The sequence below is a fragment of the Neophocaena asiaeorientalis genome, unplaced genomic scaffold (genome assembly GCF_003031525.2).
Source record: "Neophocaena asiaeorientalis asiaeorientalis breed wild unplaced genomic scaffold, Neophocaena_asiaeorientalis_V1.1 scaffold30, whole genome shotgun sequence".
In the NCBI taxonomy this organism is placed as follows: Eukaryota; Metazoa; Chordata; class Mammalia; order Artiodactyla; family Phocoenidae; genus Neophocaena; species Neophocaena asiaeorientalis.
This window is the reverse complement of record NW_020174923.1, coordinates 14,940,924-14,963,627: the sequence shown is the minus strand read 5'-3', so window position 1 is coordinate 14,963,627 and position 22,704 is coordinate 14,940,924. Positions and strand designations below refer to the sequence as shown.

General features: G+C 37.0%; 1 protein-coding gene across 1 annotated transcript in view; it reads left to right on the top strand.

The window, feature by feature from the left end:
- The window catches only part of TANC2 (tetratricopeptide repeat, ankyrin repeat and coiled-coil containing 2), a 308,377-nt gene that overhangs the window by 183,537 nt on the left and 102,136 nt on the right, over positions 1 to 22,704 (top strand). The window contains exon 7 of the mRNA XM_024761041.1: positions 4,518 to 4,643. Coding sequence (XP_024616809.1) covers positions 4,518 to 4,643 — 126 coding nt within the window. The remainder of the gene's footprint in view (positions 1 to 4,517; positions 4,644 to 22,704) is intronic.

The following is a 22,704-nucleotide window of genomic DNA, read 5'->3' as shown; positions in this document are numbered from 1 at the left end:
CAATAAACAAAACAAAGATTCTCACCCTCGTGGAACTTACATTCTCACCAGGGAAAGTAAAATAAACAGAATAAATAAGTAATTTATATAGTATTCAATACAGTAGAAAGTGATATGTGTTATAGAAAAAAGTAAAGGATCAGCAGTACCTGAAGAAAGATTTTATGAACATCATTGGAGCCAAGCATATTACCATAGTGATGTCTGTTAAACATTAAGCAGAGCAATGAGGAAGGTGAGGATAGAGCCAGACAGATTTCTAAATCTAAGTAGGACTAGCCTGGAATTTAGTTCTGTATTGAGCATTACGTGCAGGGCACTCTGATTTACTCTAAAGGAATGTAGTTATCAGAGATGAATCAGACATTTCCTAGTTGCCCTCAAGAATCTACCATAATCTAGTAAGGGAAGACAGACATGTAAACAATTAGCTGAATAACACAAGTTCTAATTAGCCATATATGTATATGGTTGCTGAAAGGGAGAAGCAATTAATTCTGCCTGGGGGATCTATCAGGGAAGCAGAAAAAGTGTAGCCTGAGCAAATTTTGACAATGAGTGAGATGTTTGGCAAAGTATGACAAAGACTTTTTCTCAGAAATTGGCTTGCAAATAGAAAGGAGTCATGTGACTACGCCGGAGAGTACAACTACGTACAATTAGTGAAACAAAGGCCACAGCGCATAGAATTTCAGATCTCCTGGCTGATCTTTCCAGTATTTGTCTGCTAAGTCTTTAAATACTATATTTGAAGGGACAAGAATTTTGAAAATGATGAAGCAGAAAGAAACTGAAAATAAAACTAAGGAAAACAATTTAATAAGGAAAAGAGGCAGTAAAGAAATTATTTTGGATTATTTGATAAAATAGTGATAGATTCAGAGATCAGAGAAAAAGATATTATTGCCAAAATAAGAAAAAGAATGAATGTTTTAAGAGACTTAGGTAACACTAACCATAACTCAATTGCAGTCTAGAATAAAGCAGTAGTTCCCCATTGGCTGGTTCAGAGCTATAGTGCTTGATATTGAATATTTCTGCTTTTCCTTAGTTCAGTTTGCCTGTGAGTATTTGGACTTGTAAAGGACTGACCTGTTTTTCAGTTCGGTTATTGCAGTATTTTTTCTTTTTCTTCTAATGTCATTTATCTGAAATGAGAAATGTGCTGATTCCAAAATATATTTTACTACATTTCTTGGTTTTGTGAAAAAAAGCAATAGAACAACTGATGTTCATTTTTCTAGGAATTACTATGGTAAAGCTTAGTTTAGTAAAACTTGTTAAGTTCACAGTAAACATTTACATTTTATAAAAGCTGTCAGTAGCTCTTCATTTAATATAAGAAGTTGAACCTGTGAAACGAAGGCTGTGCCAGAAGATTTTTTTAATACAAAGAAATTAAAATGGATTGTGTAACTGTTATTTAACTTAAATCTATACTCCAAGTATAGATCTCCCATAGTTTAATCTTTAAAAGATTCATAGATGGATATAACGTATAAAAAGGAAAGACTTTAGGCTTCTTTTTTTAACAAAGCTTTTTGCTCCACTTCATGTTGTGTATTTCTATATCATTCTGCCTACTGTTAATGAAATATATATTCTCTTTTTATTAAAACATATCAAACCATCTTAGTGTGTTAGCATATAGAACCATTTTAGTAAAAGTACCCTGCTAGAACCTTGCTTTAAAATCATATAATGTACCATTAATATTGCCATAATGATAACCAGAAATTTCTATCACTCATCCAGCTGTTAGTTTTTATTTGAATTTTGTTTTAATGTGAATAAAAGAAAATAAAAAATTCTCATTGTCATTGGTCTTTTCGTATTACTCTTCAGTTTATCAGCTTAAAAAGTACCTTATAAGTATTTTTCTTATTAAAAAAATAACAAATTTGGACTTTTGTTTGTTCTTTTGTTTCTTCTGCAGAAAATTTTGAAGTGCAGAGATTTATTGGTCTGTGACATGCAGGGCACCTTACTATGCATTGGCAAGGCCTTTATTGCCCAAGTTTGATCACTGCTCTTTGAAACCATAAAAATACAGAGAATTGAAGGAAAGTGACAAAGATGAAGAAGGAATGAAAAATACGCTTTTTAAGAAAGAATTAGATTTGTTTAGGTTTAAAAGGAGAGGAGGGTACAATGCAAATAGTGCTCACTGGATTGAGAGTTAAGATAGCTGGTTTCCAGGCCTGGCTCTCCAGTGAACAAGTGAGTCACTGTAGATAAATGACTTCACTGTCTCCTAAACTGTGAAAGGAGGGGATCTGACTAGATTGGGGTCAGCTAGTATTTTAGGCTTTGCAGGCTATATGGTCTGTGTCGAAACCATTCAACTCTATGGTAAACAGCTATTTAAACAAAGAGACAAGGCTGTGTTCCAGTAAAACTTTATGCGACAGGCCAGATTTCATCCACAGGCCATAGTTTGCTGACCTCTAGTCTAGATGGCCTTTAAAACATCTTTTACATCTGTGTTCTGTGATATTGCTTTATTATCAACATCACATAGTAAAAGAATTGCTGTTCGGTTATTTTCTATGCTATCTCAGCCAGAGGCTAGTCAGGAGACAGAAACCACACAGATATTTTAACAGAAGATGTTATATATAAAGAATTGTTAACTAGGTTTTAAAGAACTGAAAAGGTAAAAGAGAACACTGAGATATCATGGACTTAGCAACTTCAGAAAGCAGCTACCACTTCTGAGCCTGTAAACGAGAAGAGGTTGGGATGATTAAACCATAGAAGCTTGGGGGAGAGGCCCCACAAAGCTGAAACAAACATCTCTGTGAAGGGGCCATGCTCAGCTGATGCTAATATTTCTGAGCTCCAAGGAGGGCTCTGTGGGACAGGAGTTCTTGGGGCTGCCCCCCCCCTTTTTTTTTTTTTTTTTTTTGGTAGCTACACACATATGGATAAAGAACCTAGCAAAAGAAAATAGACTTTGGTTAAAACAGGAGGGATTGTATGAAACATAAGAAAGAACTAATTCACAGAACCAAATTAGAACCAGTGGGGATGGTGTAATTGTCCCCAGTGTTTTTAAATAAGAGATTAGAAAGTTATCTATTCTGGATAGTTTTAATTTCAGAATGCAGAAATCGAGATTATCTTTTATTCTTCTGATATTTATTCTCTTCCTCTCTCTGGTGTGTCATTTGGCTTCCCTTTCTTGGTTTAAGTTCCCTGGACTAGCTTTCAAAGACTTTTATTTCCTTATAGAAACTATATGTATAATTTGGATAAATTCCTTTTGTGTGGGTTTCCAGTAGATCCAGGTAAATAAGACAGTTGGGGTAATCGAAGGGTGAGGGGAATATACGTCTCTTGCACTTGTTCTTATTCTTTTCTCTCTTCCTCCCCCTCTCTTCGATTTTCTCCATCTTTTCTCTCTCTTTTTCAGCTCATGGAGCACTTTGTAACTGACTTTGTGCCATTTATCATAGCCCTCTTTATGTTACTGTTATGTCTTACCTTGACTGAGGATGTGGACATTGCTTCACTGGAGCTCAGCAGCCAAGAGTGATCTCAGTTTGCTTCCTTTCACCCACTCCAAAATATCACAGAGGTAGACTAGCAATGAAGGCAGCGAGGGCACCAAGAACAGAGCCTGGCACACAGGAGTCTCTCAGTAAATAATTCTCATGGAATTACTGAACTAACCCCCAGCACAGTATCTTACATAGTTGGCAACAGATTGAATTAACGGTTTAATTAATCACGTATGAGCTCTAAATAACCATTTTCTGATGGAAGTTTGGGGGTTTTTTTCTTTCTTGTTAAAAGCTTTTTGTCTTCAGCACTTCCTGATTCTTGGACTCAATAGCTCTCAGTATGTAGCAGTGCCGTTTTACCCCCATCTTCTGCCATTTTCTCTGTCTCTTTCGTGGCTAGGTTAGGGGTTAAAGGATTTATAGATGCAGTGGGAAGCCACTGTTGCTTGACCTTCATCTTCAGAGAGCAACAACACGTTCTTTGGAATTCATGGACATTGGCAGTTCCCTAAATGCTATTTGGCAATTCTCTGTCCATTGTCCCAGGTGCCCGCCTTTCCATTATATACATATATATACACACATGTGAAAATTGTTTTTAGGATGTTTTCATATTTCATTCTTTACCGTGAATGAGAAATGTTGAAAATAGAGCTTCATGGTTCTTTTCTAGCTTAATATAATTTGGAACAGATTTCTGCACTGATGTTTATACAGATGGGATTTGTGACCCAAAAGAAGCAAAAACTAATAATCTTTGTTGTCAGGTACTAATGTGTTTGCCAACTTGTTGCTAGTATTCTCTATAAGCTCAGGCATTTGATAGTAGTGAAGGAGCCGCAGACAACTCTTGACATGTTTTCCTGGCACATGTTCCAGACACTGATGAGGACTTTGAGTTGAGCAAATTCTCAGTAAATGTATCTGCTCTGATTCCGAAGTCTGGAGATACAGACTAACTGACAGTTTCCTAAACTTAGGTATTCTGACTAAACTCTTCTGTCTTATCAGCCACAAGCTCCACCCACTTGGAGGACCTCGCTTACCTGGATGAGCAGAGACATACACCTTTGAGAACTTCTCTTCGAATGCCAAGACAGAGCATGGCCGGTGCTCGCACACAACAGGATTTAAGAGGTTAGAACCACAAGAGGGCTTTGCATGGGGATGCCCAGGGGAAAATGGAAATGGGCAGTAGGCAAAAAGTTCCTTTGTTTCCAATTTCCACACCTATTTAAGCCTCCCTTAAGTGAGCATGTAACCAGTTCATTTCTGCTGAATCTAGAGAGAAAGATGAACACAAATACATTGTACTCATCATCATAGAAAGGCAGTGTAATTACCAACAGTTGGAAGCATTGATTCCTTGAAATTCTGAAAGAAAACAAGTGGAAAGGGCTGGGGTTGATGGGGAAATAACCTTTTTAAGGTCCTGGGTTTTAGAAGTAATTGTTGACCAATTTCAGCCCTAGCCCTATTGCAGGTGAACTTGATGCTGCTAATTTGTTTCACTAGAGAATGCATTTCATTTACATTCTAGTGGCCATTTCTAGTGACATACAGTACTTTTATTTTCTTAGAATTTTAGTGCTTCTAGTCCTGTCCTGGCAACATCTAAACAACTTATCCTTTTCCCATTCAGACACCTGTTTCTTTACACCCTTTGTGCATGCTACATGCTTCTGCAGTCAGGAACCTGATGTTTTTGAAGACTTTTCATTTTGTTATAACCACAGTCTAGTTGAGAGGCCTGTTATTGGTGTCTCTGCTTGTGCCTCTTGTTTGTTCAAGTGAACCAAACTGTCTGTGATAGTCTTAACAGATGGTCTGCTTTCTCTAGTATCTAGTAATCCATAGCTCTACTACATCAGGTGCATTATTTATTTTATCTTATAGATTATTTGCATCTTTGCTTTGCTCTTCTCCTCACCCCTTGTCCTGTGCCCTACTCTAATCTGTGTAGTGCCACATGCATAACTCACACAGGAGGGGACTCAAACATGCCTGCTGTCCATTCTGGAAGTCATTATGCTGACCATTTTTCACTGATGGCTCAGAAACTAGGAGCATAAAATAATTAGTTGTATTGCTACAATTACCATACCTCCCATCAACAGTGGTGAGTTGATGGCCTCAGTCATGGTTTTAGTTCCCAATCCTATCCATCCTGCTTGCCGTTTCTTCAGTTAGCCACATCTTAGTTGCTTATCCCAGAAAGTGGAATTATGTCAAGTATTACTTTAGTGCTGCTATACTGATCATGTCCAAAGCCTGAATAACTTTATTCACAGGCCAACTGAATTATTTGTGCCATGACCAGAAGGCATAACCATAATAAAGAAGATGGGATATAACTATTGATCTATATAGACCTTCAGATTTGATTGAAAATCTGCCACATTGGCATCACCTTGCATTGCATTACTGAAAAACATACTGACATTGTTGATTTTATTTTCTGCTTTGCTAGTCATTGAATAATGGATTTTATACTACATCAAAAACAAAATTAATGACAGATTTCAGCTATGTATTTTTGAGAACTCTTCATGTTGGGTTTTATTGATACTTGATGACACATGTCTACTTCCAGTATCTAAAGATTTTAGTAAGGTCTTCGACGGATACATTCTGGTGAGCTTGATGTTTACACATAGATATCAGCTGTGTATAGAATCCAACGAAAATCTTTTCCATTTCACTGAGCTTCAGCCTAAACATTCAGTAAAACCAAAGTGCCTCCAAAGATTTTTCCAAAGCATACCTAAATCTTTAGGAAGCTCTCCACCTGAATAATGCATTCCTAACAAAACTAATGTCATATCCCTTGCAGATAGGGTTTCAACTTACTGCTTACATTAATACTTAAACATGGAGTTTGTCCGTTGATGAGTGTGCTGTGGTATTAGTGTTTCAGTTCCTTAAAGCTGTCTTTTCTTTCAATAAGTTTTCTTTTAGCAGTCCAGAGGGTTGGAACATGCCATCCAGTTGAGTGTATTAATCCATAAGAGACAGGGTGTTTACTAAGCAGTATTTTATCTTCTAAAATTAGCATACTTTAATTTAGAACTTTGAAGCCCTAGACAATAACCTTCCCTCAAAAACATGTTATCTTGATTACTATTTACAAATGAACTCTGTAGCTTAGACATTAACAAGAAAGGAAAGCAAACTTGGACAGATTTTCCTTGTGTTTCTGTAGACCTGTTTGGCAAGCCTTTATAACTTGTGGTTATTATATCCAAAACAGTACACTTTACTATAGAAACAGAATCATATTGTTTTCCTGGTATAATTTTAAAAAATCATGTCACATCATGTTTTCTACTTTTATTTTAAGGAACATACAAATTGCAGTCGTATTTCAGTTTTATATCTTCCGCTAACTCTGGTTATGATTGAAGTAAAACAGCTTTACCCCAAAAAAGTAATAATGTGATTGAAAACATTTTTTAGTGTACATTAAGGTATCTCTTTCTACATTAGAGGTATATCTTTCTGTATTTTAAAGTATAACTCAAACAAGTCCTATGAAATAGTTTTTAAATCACAATTCCGGTTTTAAATGACCCTGGATCTTCAGAAGAAGGTAGTCATGTACACTGTAGTATATCCAGTGGGTACTAAATTAACTGACTGATTTCAAGTACAGAGATTATCTGAAGTAAAATCACTGAAATATATGACGAGATGGCGAGCATTTATTGGGCCCTTCATACAGGCAGTCCTGCACTATTTTGTTCAGAGCAGTGGTTCTCAAACTTTTTGGTCCCAGGACCTCTTTCCACCTTAAAAAATTATTGAGGACCCTAAAAAGCTTGTGTTATATGAGTTGTATTGATTGATATTTACCATATTAAATTAGAACTGATAAATTGTTAAAATACCTATTCTTTTTTTTTTTTAATAGTAGACACATTAAGTGTTAATGTAAGCTCTGGAAAATTCCACCCTACCCTTGTGAGAGAATAAGAGTGGAAAAAGACAAATAATCTCTTAATATTATGAAAATAGTTTTGCCTTTGTGGACCCGCGAAAGTGTCTTGAGAAGCCCCAGGGGTCCCAAGATCACACTAAGAAAGACTGGTTTAGAGGATATCCTTGTAACTGAAGATAAGTTTTATGCCTTTAAGGATCACGCAGCCTGTTTACAGAAATGTGGAAAAGTGTAGTTTGAGAGTTGGTTAGAAGTTATTCATGAACATGGTTTAATAGTACAGGCATAGTTCATTTAACAGTTATCTTAATAATAACTGCAGTTGTTTGATCATAATAATAGTCTTTTGACTGCTGAAGCAGAAGTTGCTGAGGTAACCCATGAGCTACAGTTTGGATCTTCAAGTTCAGTATTAACATTAACATTTGCTTCATTAGTAAAAAGTCTTTTTTTTTTACTTCTCAAGACAGCTGTTTTGAACAACTGTTCTCCCAAAATTGATGTTTCCAGAGACCCAGCCCAACAGTGGGGAGGAGGTCACATAAGTGCACTGTCCAGGATCTTAGTGCAGCAAGTCAGTAGATTTCTAGCTGTCAACCGTCCAAGAGCTTGAGCTCTAATGACAAAATAGTTACAGTAGATTGTGTCCTAATGCAGAGTATACAGCTAGTTAACCTACTACATGTGCCTTTTAAGTCCCAAAGCCTAATGTCCTTGACAGATATTAATTTGAAATCTTAAAGGTTTTAAGTCAAGTTTTTAAAATTATTTTCAGGGTCCATTTTTAATTTAATCACCTTGTGTAAATGTGGGGTCATGCTAGACCTGAAACCTCTCACTCTCTCTGACCACCTTAATGGAATCTCTTTTTACCCAGATAAAGAAAGAAACTGTTTACTGTCCAGTAAAAGGGAAGAAGAGGATGTTGGTTTTTATGGATAAATGTAATAAATCTGAAGAAAGAATATATAAATGGAACCAAGGGAAGTTAAGATACACAAAGCAGGGCTTCCCTGGCGACGCAGTGGTTGAGAGTCCGCCTGCCGATGCAGGGAACACGGGTTCGTGCCCCGGTCCAGGAAGATCCCACATGCCGCGGAGCGGCTGGGCCTGTGAGCCATGGCCGCTGGACCTGTGCGTCCGGAGCCTGTGCTCCACAACGGGAGAGGCCACAACAGTGAGAGGCCTGCGTACCGCAAAAAAAAAAAAAAATACACAAAGCAAATCATAGCATAATGACTTTGAATAGTAGCTACTTGGGGTAAATTAACAACAGATTATTATTGATAAGACTCTGGAACCTGCCTGATATGAAATCATCATCGCACTATTCTGCTTAAAGAGATTATACATTCCTAATTGAAACTTCATTTCTCAATATGTGTTGGTTTCCTTAGGACTTTTACTAAATCCCGTTACATAAATGGCCATTCACAGGCATTGGATTTAATTAATAGCTGCTTTAATAGATACTAGGTTGGGGGCGTATGTGCAAATGATGGTCTGACTCATTGGCAGAACTGATGTGAAATTGACCCTGACACAGTTAACTTGGCTTTGTCAAAGCAAAAAATTGAATTTTTATCAAATAAAATCAGTGTTTCATGCCATTTGTGAGTCCCCTACTTTTCCAAAACAATGAATCCTTTCTGAAGATGGCTAAGATGTATGTCATGAAGCTAATAATCTTGCATTAGCCTACTGAGTCATACATCCCTGAGGTTGCTTAGTCATCTTGATCATTGCCTGGCTAGCTCTCACATTTACAAGGGAATATTTCCATCAGTCTTTTCTATCTTACTGGTCATTGTTTAATTTTTACAAGATAAAATTTCTTTCTTTTTAGGTAAATCGAAAATCCAGAAATAAAGTTGCACACACATAACTGCCTATATATAAATATTAGGGTAGATTGTAAGCTTTAGTTGTATGAGGTGATCCTCTCACCTCCAGCCAGCTCTTTTGCAAAGTACCCTAAAATTTGAAAATGCAGTACTCAAACTGGATGTCTTTGTCTGCTAGAAAACTGATTTATACTTTTTGGAGTAGTCTAGCTGTAGTTTTTTAAAGCAGATCACTGCTTGTTAAAGTAGCTCCAGATCAGTACACAGATCTGGTTTTTATATAAACCAGCTTTAGTTGGTAAATCTGTCTTAAAATTTGAAAGCACAAACAGTGGCTAATATACAACAAAGTTCCTCCACAAGACCTGAAAGGGAAAATTAGCCTTTGGGAAAGAGAAGAGTCTATAAACCATTTAATCTTCTAACAGGGCACGTATTGACCTCTCACATTAAATAACACACTACTTAAAGAAAGGCTGTGGAGTAACATGAAAGAAATTCTAATCATGATTTCTAGTTCTGCAAGAATAAATCACTGAAAATATTTTTAAATGCCTTAAGTGCAATAAAGAAAAATAACTATTAAGCCATTTTTATGTTTTGATCTAAATTAGATTTAAAGGATAGCTTCCCAGTTAATCTTTCTATCATTATTTTCTCCAAAAGTGACTAAATCTTATTAAACTAACCGTAATGCCAGTAAATTTATTCAGGTAACACTTTGTAAAACATTTTTGATTCAGTAAAATGATCTAAGCGTTCCAGTCTTGCAGTATGTAATAAAAGATTTTTTGTGTAATAACTTCCCCAGATACTAATAAAATATAGCACAGGAGAATTTCCTTTGTACGGCCATAGCTATTTCATCACTGAGTGTTCACTTTAAAAATGTTGAATCTGGGTTTCCCTGATGGTGCAGTGGTTAAGAATCCACCTGCAAATGCAGGTGATATGGGTTCGATCCCTGGTCCAGGAAGACCCCACATGCTGCGGAGCAACTAAGCCCGTGCACCACAACTACTGAGCCTGTGCTCTAGAGCCCGTGAGCCACAACTGCTGAGCCCGTGTGCCACAACTACTGAAGCCCGCACGCCTAGAGCCCATGCTCCGCAATAAGAGAAACCACCACAATGAGAAGCCTGCACACCGCAACACAGAGTAGCCCCCCGCTCACCACAGCTAGAGAAAGCCTGCGTGCAGCAACAAAGACCCAACACAGCCAATTAATTAATTTTTTAAGTTTAATCTTAAATTTCAAGTAATTAGCCAGTTCTGATTCCCCGATAAAAATCTCACCTTCAAGACCAACAATCTAATAGCACAAAACTGTGTTGACATAGTTATATAATTCTTTTATCAGATGTTTCACATTTTTAAAGGTTTACCATTCTTATACTTTCCCCACATTTTGAGATATTAAATGTGAGGAAACATGTGAAAAGTAGCAACATTTAGGAGAGTTGGATTTTCCCTATTTCTTCCACTATTTTTCAAGGATCATTGTTCCCTTCCTGAAAATTCCACTCAGCAATGATTCCAGGTTTTTCTCTACAAATGTTTTTCTATAAGACCGATGTCAGAAAGCTGAAATTTAATATACAAGTTTTTCAGAGACTCAAAGTATTATTTTCAAGAGGCAAATAAGCCTTTTCCCTTTTTTATCCCCACATTAGTAGAATACAATAGACTTCTTAAAACACTAAGACAAATGCTGAGAATGGGGCACTTTTAAACAGATAAAAATGATAGCTTACATTTATTGGAGTTCTTATTCTTTATAGACCCAGTGTTAAGAGCTTTAAACATGTTATTTAATCCTCACAATGCTTTGATGCAAGTGGGGTAGTAAGGAAACTGGGACTTAGAGAGATTAAGTAACTTGCTTAGAGTTACAGGTCTAGTAATTGGCAGTGCAAGGATTCATTTCATATATGGAAGACTCTGGAGCCTGTGCTCTTAACCACCATGCTATCCTATGTCATAGACAATATAATATAAAAAGCTTTAAGTAATATAATAATAGCAATACGATGGCTTATTGTACATAGTTCAGTACACCGGGGTGTTAAGGATGGGAAACAGTTGCATATAAACACTAATTGCCGGATGGTGGTTGCTAAGACCTGCAGGGAGTGGAAAATGGAGAGTTGCTGTTGATTGGGCATATAAAGTTTGAGTCATGCAAGATGAAAAAGTTCTAGGGATCTGATGTACAACATTGCGCTTATTGTTAATCATCTCATATGATTATTTGCCATCAAATATCTTTTTTAGTGAAGTGTCTATTCAAATATTTTGTCCCCTTTTATTGGATGGTTTCTTTTCTTATAAATGAGTTTCAAGGGTTTGTTATATAATTTGGATACAAGTCCTTTATCAGATGGGTACTTCGCAAATATGTTTTCCCAGTTTTTGGCTTGTCTTTTCATTCTCTTAACAGTATCTTTTAAAGAACAGAAGTTTTTAGAAGTCCGGTTTATGAATTTTTGCCTTTGATGGATTGTTCTTCTGGTGTTGTATCTAAGATTTCTTTGACAAACCCAAAGTTACAAATATTTTCTCCTGTATTTTCTTCTAGACGTTTTACAGTTTTAGGTTTTACATTTAGGTCTGTGATTGATTTTGAGTTAATTTTTGTATGTGGTGCAGTGCATGATATGTATCAAAGTTTTCTGGGGTTTTGTTTTTCGCATGTAGATATACAACTGTTCTAACATCATTTGTTGCAAATACTGTTCTTCCTCTACGGAATTCCTTTTGCACCTTTGCACTGTCAAAAATCAGTCATCCATATATGTATGGATCTGTTTCTGGACTGCTTCTGTTCCATTCATCTGTTTGTCTTATCTTGATGCTAATACCACACCTTCTTGATTACTGTAGCTTTATAATAAAGCTTAAAATCAGGTATTGTTAACCTTCCAATGTTGTTGTTCATTTTCAGAATTGTTTTGGCTATTCCAGGTTCTTTGTATTTCCATATGAAACCTTGTAAATTTCTACCCATAAAGCCTGCTGGAATTTTGATGGGGATTGCATTGGATCTGTAGATCAATTTGAGGAAAATTGACTTCTTATCAATGTTGAATCTTCCAATCCATGAACATAATATATCTCTCCATTCATTTAGGTCTTCCTTAACATCTCTCAGCAATGTTTTGTAGATGTACAGAGGTTGAACATATTTTGTCATATTTATCCTTCAGTATTTCATATTTCTTATGCTATTGTAAATAGTATTGCTTTCTGTTTCTAATTGTTCATTGCTAGTGAACAATTACATAGAAGCACTATTGATTTTTGTATATTGCTTCTGAATATCCTGAAACCTTGCTATTGCTTCTGTATCCTGAAACCTTGCTAAACTCATTTATTATTTCTAATGACTTTTTTTTTTTTTTGCGGTACGCGGGCCTCTCACTGTCATGGCCTCTCCCATTGCGGAGCACAGGCTCCGGACGTGCAGGCTCAGCGGCCATGGCTCACAGGCCTAGCCGCTCCGCGGCGTGTGGGATCTTCCCGGACCGGGGCACGAACCTGTGTCCCCTGCATTGGCAGGTGAACTCTCAACCACTGTGCCACCAGGGAAGCCCCCTCTAATGACTTTTTTATAGATTCCATAGGAGTTTCTACATTAAGATAATCATATAGTCTGCAAACATAGTTTTACTTCTTCCTTTTTCTTTTTCTTATCTTGTGACTCTGACTAGAACTAGTACATTGTTGAATAGAAGCAAAGAGAGCAGAAATCCTTACCTTATTCTGATCTTTGAGAGAAAGCATTCAGTCTTTCACCATGAGATACGTTAGTGATAGGTTTTCAGTAGATGCACTTTATCAGGTTGAGGTTGTTCCCCTACTATTGTTAGTTTGTAAGAGTTGTTTGATTTTTTATTTTTTAATCAGGAGTTTATGTTGGATTTTGTCAAGTGGTTTTTCTATATCTGTGCAAATAATCATATGGTTTTCTTTTTTGCTTTGTTAATATGATGAATTACATTGATTTTTCAAATGTTAAGCCAACTTTGAATTCCTAGTATAAAATCCACTTAATCATGGTGTATTTTTTTATATTGGCTTCAATTTACTATAATTTTTATATTTTTTTCATCTGTGTTCATGAGATATATTGGGTTATAGTTTTCTTGCAATGCCTTTGTCTGGTTTTAATACCATAGTAATGAGAAAGTATTCTCTCCTCTTTAGTTTTATAAAGAGTTTGTGTAAAATAGATGTTATTTCTTCCTTAAATGATTGGTTTTTGCTCATGAATCCATCAGGGTCTGCACTTTTAATTATGGGAAGGTTTTAACTATCAATTCAATTACTTTAGTAGATATAGGCTATTCAGGTCACGTGTGGGTTTTTTTAGTGGGCTTCATTAGTTTGTGTCTTTCAAGAAATTTGTCTATTTTATATAACCTGTTGAATTTATTGGTGTAAAATTGTTCATAGTTATCCCTTACCCTTTTAATCTGTAGTCATGTTACCCCTCATTCTTGATTCTATCCTTATTGATATGTCTTCTCTTTCTTTCCTTATTAGTCTGCTTAGAGATTTATCAGTTTTATTGAGCTTATTAAATCTTTTATTTTCATTAATTTTTCTGTTGTTTTTCTGTTTACTGTTTTATTTCCACTCCGATTTTTATTATTTCCTTTCTTCTGCTTGCTTTGGGACTTTTTTCTTTATTTGCTAATTTGCTAAGGTAAACGGTGAGGTCATTGACATAGACCTTTCTTCTATTCTAATATAGGCATTTTAATGCTATAAATTTCCCTGTTAAGTACTGCTTTAGCTGTATTTCACAGATTTTGTATTTTCACTTTCATCCAGTTCAAAATACTAATTTGCTTTTTGATTTCTTCTTCATCTCATGGATATTTCTGGGGAATTTCCAGATATATTTCTGCTGTTGATTCCTAACTTAGTTCTGTTATGGTCAAAGAGCACACTTTGAACAGCATGAATTCTTTTAAATTTATCCAGAATTTTTCATGAGCCAAAATATGGTCTATCTTGGTAAATTTTTCAAGGCCTTTATAATACTTGTGTCTGGGGTGTCCCTCAGGTTCACTGATTCACTAGGAGGACTCACAGTACTCAGCATATAGTCATTCCCATAGCTATCCTTTATTACAGTAGAATGATACAAAACAAAATCAGCAAAGGGAAAGGTAGATGGGCGAAAGTACAGAGGAAAGTGGACACAAGCTTCCAAGTGTTCTCTCTCAGTGAAGTCACACAACATGCACTTAATTCCTCCAGCAATAAGTTGTGACCTGTGTGAAATGTCTACCAGGAGATCTCATTAGAGATTCAGTGCCCAAGATTTTTATGGGGGTCTGGTCACATAGACCTCCTTGCCTAAAAAAAAAACACCAGGGCTTCCCTGGTGGCGCAGTGGTTGAGAGTCCGCCTGCCGATGCAGGGGACGCGGGTTCGTGCCCCGGTCCGGGGGGATCCCACATGCCGCGGAGCGGCTGGGTCCGTGAGCCATGGCCGCTGAGCCTGCAAGTCCGGAGTCTGTGCTCCGCAACGGGAGAGGCCACAACAGTGAGAGGCCCGTGTACAGCATAAAAAGAAAAAAAAAAAAAAAAAAAAAAAAAAAAAAAAAACCAAAACTCCAGACTTCCAGAAGAAAAGCAAGTATCCAGCATAAACAATATTGTTTGTACAAACAAATTAGGCACAGTGAGCCATTCTTCTTAGTTCTTGGAATGGTGGGAATCCTCTTGAAATCTACGTTCCCAAACTTCAGTAAGGGCCAATCTTGTAAGCAGGCTTTCTAAGGGTTAGTAGTCTTAGGCCTGTTATGTTAACTCTTTTCTGCACAATAGTATATTTCTGTTTCTCTCCTCTGAGCCTTTATGTTACTGTTGTGAGACAGTTTATTTATCTAAATGTTGTAAACCCCACCATATAAAAGTCAGTTATCTTTTAAAGAGTTGTGAAAAAAATCTTATATGTTAATCCACATAGTTCCCAATTCTGGTGCTCTTCATTTCTTTTGTCATTTTTCTTCTGCCTAAAGGACTTCTTTTAACATTTCTTATGTTATGGGTCTGCTGGTAACTAATTATTAATTTTTTTCAGCTTTTATATGTCTGAAAATCTTTATTTCATCATTATTTTTGAAAGATATTGTCGGTGGGTATAGAATTCCAGATTGACATGTTTTTTCTTCTCATAATTTAAAGCTTTAGGTCTACTACCTTCTCATTTGCATTGTTTTTGACAACAGATCTGCTGTCATCCTTATCTTTGTTCCTCTGTACTTAATGTGTCTTTTTATTCTGTGGCTGCATTTTTTTTCTCTTTATCACTGGTTTTGAGCAAGTTGACTGTGATGTGCCTTGGTGTCATTTTCTTCATGTTTCTTGCCTTGGGGCTCATTGAGTTTCCTGGATCAGTAAGTTTATAGTTTTTGTCATATTTGGAAATTTCATAGCCATTATTTATTTAAATATCATCAGTGTCTTATAATTTTCTGCATACAGGTCTTTTGTCTCCTTAGGCAGGTTTATTCCTAGATATTTTATTCTTTTTGTTGCAATGGTAAATGGGAGTGTTTTCTTGATTTCACTTTCAGATTTTTCGTCATTAGTATATAGGAATGCCAGAGATTTCTGTGCATTAATTTTGTTAAATATGTTTTTTTGTCCTCCACCTTTAAGGACTCCAGTTATACCTATACTTAACCACTTGGAGTTGTCCCACAGTTCACAGATGCTCTTTTTATTTTTTTTAATAATTTTTTTATGTTTATCTCTTTTTTCTCTGTGTATTTCATTTTGCATTGTTTTTTTTGTTTGTTTTTTTTTGTGGTACATGGGCCTCTCACTGTTGGGGCCTCTCCCATTGCGGAGCACAGGCTCCGGACATGCAGGCTCAATGGCCATGGCTCACGGGCCCAGCCGCTCCGCGGCATGTGGGATCCTCCCGGACCGGGGCACAAACCCTTGTCCCCTGCATCGGCAGGTGGACTCTCAACCACTGTGCCACCAGGGAAGCCCTTGCATTGTTTTTATTACTGTGTCTTCAAGGTTACTCATCTTTTCTTTTGTAATGTCAGATTTGTCCCAAATCCCATCTAGTGTATTTTTCATTTCTGATGTTTTTTTCTGTAGAAGCACAATGTGGGTCTTTTGTATCTTCCCTGTCCCTTTTGAACAGATAGAATATAGTCGTGGTTTTAATACTTTTCTCTGCTAATTCTAACATCTGGGTCAGTTCTGGGTCAGTTTCGGCTGATTGGTTTTTCTCTTACTTATGGCTCATATTTTCCTGCTTCTTTCTGCTTGCCTGATAATCTTCATTTGGATGCCAGACATCGGGAGTTTTACCTTATCAAGTGTTGGATATTTTTGTATTCCTATAAATATTCTTCAGCTTTTTTCTGGAATGTGACTTACTTATTTAGAAACAGTATGATCAGTTTTGGGTCTTGCCTTTAAAATTTGTTGAGTAGAACCAGAACAATATTTACAGGTCTCATTATTCTATACGACTGAGTCAAGGTCTTCCTGGATTTATCCAATGTCCTGTGCATTGTGAGGTTTTCCATTCTGGCTGATAGGAGCAGGCACTATTCCTGGCCCAGTGTAAGCTGCAGATACTCTTGTCTCCAATCCTCATACTTGTGCTAATCACTATCCTGCTGATTACTCAAGGGTTACTCCCCACAGGTCTCCAGAATTATTTCTGTACAGCTCTCTCCTTTCCAGTACTCTGTTCTTTGAACAGTGGCTGCCTTGGTCTCCCTGGATTCTCAGCTCAGCCTACTCAACTAAGGGAGTCTGCCAGAATCTGACTGGGCTCTGTCTCCCTCCATAGTGGTCTGAAAATTTTCGCAAAGTTGTGAGTGGGCATAGGGTTTACCTCATTTGTTTTTCATCTCTCAGGGATTACTATTTTTCATTACCTGTGTCTAGTGTCTTGAAAACCGTCATTTCATATACTTTGTCTAGAGCTTTATATGTTTGTTCTGGAGTTGTTTTAGGTGGGAGGGCAAATCTAGTCCTTGTTTCTCCTTCGCCAGAAGTGGAAATTCATGTCAGATTTTTTAAAAGAAAATTATAGATGAAATGAACCAGAGCATCAACCCATCTCTCCTTAGAAAATGACTGGCTTGAGAGTTAGAATTGGGTTTTCTGTAAGCTAAAATACATACTTATAATGATGAAGAAAAATATGGTTATTATTTGCACAGAATAAATCCCACATGTCACATTAGCAAGACTTTAGTTACTAAGTGGATATGTGTGACTTCAGCCTTCTCAGTAACTTTTCTAAAAGAAAGGAAAACTAGTCTTTAAAAAAATATATCCTGTCCTCTCTGGACACTAGCTCTAAGGCACATTTTCTCCCTTCCCCCAGCTTCCTGTAGGAATATGATTGTTTGTGTCTTGGCCAGCATCCAGGCCTTGCCTGTGATGTGTACAGAGCTTCGAAAATAACAGTTTTTCTTCCCTGAATGTCTTGTTACTTAATGGCCCTCTTGTTTATGACAGAAGCCTTTAAACAGGAATTTATCCCTGAAAGGTGTCAAACAAATGATTCATTTCTTTTTATTATAATATGGTTCAAGTGATTTTCAAAGACTTTGGTTTGCATCCTATAACTGTCTTCCTGTAGCCCTGCTGTCCTACCAAAGCCAAGTCTATAAACATTTCCCTGCAGTTAAGAATGGAAAATTCATATTCACTGTTTTCATTCACTAATTCATTTATTAAATGTTATTACATGTACATACCCTGTGACAAGAACTGTCCTAGTTAATAAGGACTTACTAGGTTGGGTGATTGTGGTAGGGTAAGTTGATGAGATATGAGGGTAGAAGTGTAGGGGCTGAAATGATTATATCAGATACATATCATTGATGACTGTATACAGGAGGGATGTGTGGAATGCAAAGTTATTCATTAAAAGCTTGTTTAAGTACATGGTAAAAAGCAAGAGATGTTGAGAATCTGAACTATATGACTGTCATTCATTGAGGATTAACTAGCTTCTGAACTACAAACTTAATGTACATTTTCTTGTTTAGCCTTATGAGATAGATGTTCTCATTATCCTCATTTTACAGATAACAAAACTGAGGCTTAGAGTAATCTGGCAACACCTCCAAAGATTATATCATTATGAGTAACAGTGGAATGGGGAAAGAAAACAGGAATTATATCTGGGAGATACTCCTCAAGAATAATTGATAGGACCTGTGACAAATTAGATGTAAAGGTCAAGAAAGAAGAAATCCTGGTGAGTCCCAGGTTACTGTCTTGGGAGACCAGGCAGATGATGATATTTCATTAACTGAGATAATGAATGGAAAATAAAGAATAGGTTAAGGTGAGTGAGAAAATAACTTTAGTTCTAAACATTTTAAGTTTGAGATATCTATTGGAAATCCACATAGATAATTCTTGTAAATTGCTGGAAATGCTATACAGGAGTTTAGGAATGGGATCTGGAACAGATATATAAACCATCACCACTTAGATGGTTATAAAAGCCATCAGTCTGTTCCTTTGAGACTACCCAGGGAGATCATGAAGAAGAAAAAAATAATAAAATATAGAACCTAAGATTGGCAATATTTTAGGGATGGGCAGAAGAGGAGGAATCATTAAAGATATATCAGGAAGAGAGGACCAAAAAAAGAACTAGAAGAAAGTGTTATTATGTAAAGCCCAAGAACAGAATGTATTTCAAAAAGTGGGGATTCATTAGAAGTGTTAAATACTAAAGCATGGTTAAGTATAAAGACTGAAAATAATTCATTGGACTTAAAATTTAGAAAGTCTTTAGTGTTATTACCTAAAACAATTTCAACAGAGTAACATGGGAGGAAGCCAGGCTAGGATGAGTTACTGCTGTGGAAGTGAAGATGGCAAGCATGGCCCTTTCAAAATGTTGCAGGGGGGGTGGGGGTGAAAGGGAGAAGGGACATAAGTCAGAAACTCAAAGGGATGAGGGCTCCAAGAGAGCCCGTATGTTCTCAATATCCTTTTCATTATGTTTGTTTTAAATAAATGTGTGTGGGAGGGAGGTGATTAGGTTACACTGGATTCTTTTTTGGCTTGATCATGTGGATAATAGTAGCAGCCACCAGAGTTAACCAGCAGACTCTGTCCTAGGCACACTACATGTATTAACTCATTTTAATCCTCACATGTCATGGTTATCCCTGTTTTAAAGATAAGGAAAACTGAGATACCAAGAACATAAGTCACTATCCTAAGGTCGCACAGCCCATAAGTAACAGAGACTGGATACAAGCTGAAGCATCCTGGCTCTGAGTCCACAGTTTTACCCACCCTGCTCTCTATGTTTCCCTGCTCACCCAAAAAGTGACTCTGCTTTATTTAATCTTTTTTTTTTTTTTAAACAGAAGTTATCTGGAATGAACATTTCTCAAGCTATTATCTTTAGATTGTTTTCTAGGACCTGCTTCAAATTGCTTTACATTCTTCCAAAACTCATTTCCTGGGGTAGGAGTACCTGCCGATTGTGGTCCTATTCCTTAGTGCCACAAATAAGGAACAGATCCTAAAGAGATTTGACTCTTGTAAATGGAATAATGAGTCTTCTAGAAACTCAGTAGACAAATGAGCCCGGCCTTGGTTTAATAAATATACTTGAGAAAAAAATAAGCATGTTTCTTGACTTACGTTTGGCACTAAAGTGATATCAGGTTTTGTCTGAAGAACATGTTTTTATCCTCTGCTCTGTGTAGGGAATAGCATACATGGCCTGAACCCTAAGAATAAGCCTGAAATTATCTTTTGTTCTGAGGAACAGAGGTACTTCCAGGCTAGGCTGTGCAGCCATAATGGAAGAATGTGAGGAAATACAACTCTGCTCCTGTTTGCACCAGACCTTTGTCTGTATTACACACACCCTTTCTTCTGCCAGTCCTGTGACTGACTTCTTTTAAGATGATTCATAGTTGTTTTCCATGAGTAAATAAGCTTTAGTCTAAATCCAGTTAGAGCTCTTTTGCCCCCACTTCCCCTTCCCCTTTTCCTCTTGCTGCAGCTGTTTATATTTGCATTTGGACGAGCTGGTCTGTTAGCCTTAATGCACTTTTGTTTGTTTTTTAAATGTTTACACTTTGCCATAGTTAAAGAAAGGTCAGTTTTCTCTATAAGCCTAGATATATAATTTTTGTATTGATGGTCTCACAGAGACTGTTTCCTAGAGAGCATTCATTTGTCTGTCACAAGCCTAATTTGCATTGAAGAGATGCACACACAGATCTGAGTCTTGAGTGGTTATTAAATTTCTTTAAAAAACTGCCTTCCAAAGCTTGTCTTATTTGTATACCCTGTTGGAATGTTTTTCCTTCAACATTTTATTAGGAAAATTTTTGGATATACCCCAAAAAAGGACAATTTTACAGTAAACCCTCGTTTACTTGCCTTGATTATATCATTAATATTTTATTATTTTTATCACATATCTATCTATCTGCCCATCTCTTTAACCACGCATCATTTTTTACAAATTTCAAAGTAAATTCCAGGTGTCAGTATACTTTGGAATATTTTGAGAAGGATGGGATGGTGTTCCCATTCTGTTGCCACCCTGGGACTGCCACTTCTTGGGTGCCATGGGTAAGAAGACCACATCTGTTACTAAATATATGGATTAGCTCATCTTTTATCCCTTGGCTCAGCTATAGTTGCAGTGGTCATTTCTCACTGGATTATTTCAGTGGTTTCTGCCTTAGAAAATCTCTTGGAAGCCAGTGGATATCCTAAACAAAGAAGCATTTATTTAGGAATATGAACTCCACAGAGGGTATTCATTACCTCCGCGTTTCACAGTGCAGGCCAAAGTGCCTTCTTGTTCGTATGCCCTAAATTTATTGTTGGTGCATAGGAGGTATGGCTTTCTTTTATCATATTGATCTGACAAAAGCATTAGATTCTGAGGTACAGAAATTGTTTCTAGGCTGTTCTTGGTGTCTACAGTTGTTTTACCATATGGTGCTGGGCTAATTTTGTCTGTTCTTCCCTTGAGGCTTTTGTAAATTGATTACATTTTTAGAAAAATTTTAAAATAACTTTTTAAAATGTCAGAGCTTTCTCAGTAGAATAAAATATGATGAGAGATTACATCAACATGAGAACAAGTTAATAGAGTTTTTCTCAAAAACTTCAGCATTTAAGTTGAATCTTTACTTATCCCATATTATAAATTGGCATCGCTCATATTCATGAAACCCCCTTTTGATGCAAAATGTTAAGTAATCTTGGACCTGAAGAGATAGGTCTGTTAGTTTAGAAAGCAACTGAGTGTCTCAGAAGCTCTTCTCTCTCTGGAAGGTCAAGCATGCAATTCCTAAAGGGGAGCACAGGAGAGGTGAAGGAGAAAGAAGCTAGCCTAGCCAGTCAGCTAAGTCTACTCAATTCTGGTCATCAGTGGTGTAACTCATGACCAGATTTCAGACTTAATAGTGACATCCTATAGAGCAGCAACATAAAATAATAGAAAAAAAACTGAATTTTGGAGTCAAAATTAGGTTTTGATTCTAGTTCTGAAACCAGCTATGTGACCTTAGATCTCTCTAGGCCTAATTACACTTATCTCAAACCAATTGATCTATTTTCTCCTTCCTCGCTGTGAGTCCTGTGACTGCTCAGCCAGAGCTCAGCATGTCTGTCTGAGTGTCTGCCCACGAAGGGCACTCAGATACCCAGGAACCCCCCTGCATGGTTAGCAGCCCCCTACTATCAAGTGACTTTATGGAAAATGGAGTAAGGAGCTCCAAGAATCAGTCCCTCCACTGAAGCAAGTCTGACAGAACTCTAGAGTTTTTCAGAACTCTAGAATTGCTAAGCAAAGCAAGAAAAGCAGATTATGAAACAGTATCTATAGTATGATTTTTATCTTAAAAGTAAGTATGTATAATACAGACAAAACTCGGGGAAAAAAAAAAGTGAATTGTGCGGGGCTTCCATGGTGGCGCAGTAGTTAAGAGTCCGCCTGCCAATTCAGGAGACACAGGTTCGAGCCCTGGTCCAGGAAGATCCTACATGCCGCAGAGCAAAAAAGCCTGTGCATCAAAACTACTGAGCCTGCGCTCTAGAGCCCACGAGCCACAGCTACTGAGCCCATGCACCACAACTGCTGAGCCCATGTGCCATGATTACTGAAGCCCACATGCATAGAGCTCGTGCTCCCAACAAGAGAAGCCACCACAATGAGAAGCCTGCGCACCACAATGAAGAGTAGCCCCCGCTCGCCACAACCAGAGAAAGCCCGCACGCAGCAATGAAGACCCAATGCAGCCAAAAATTAAATAAATAAAATAATTAAAATAATTTAACTAAATAAATTGTTTTTAAAGTGCATTGTGTTTCTCTCTAGCCAATGGGAGTAAAATTATTATTTTGTTTATCGGCTATTC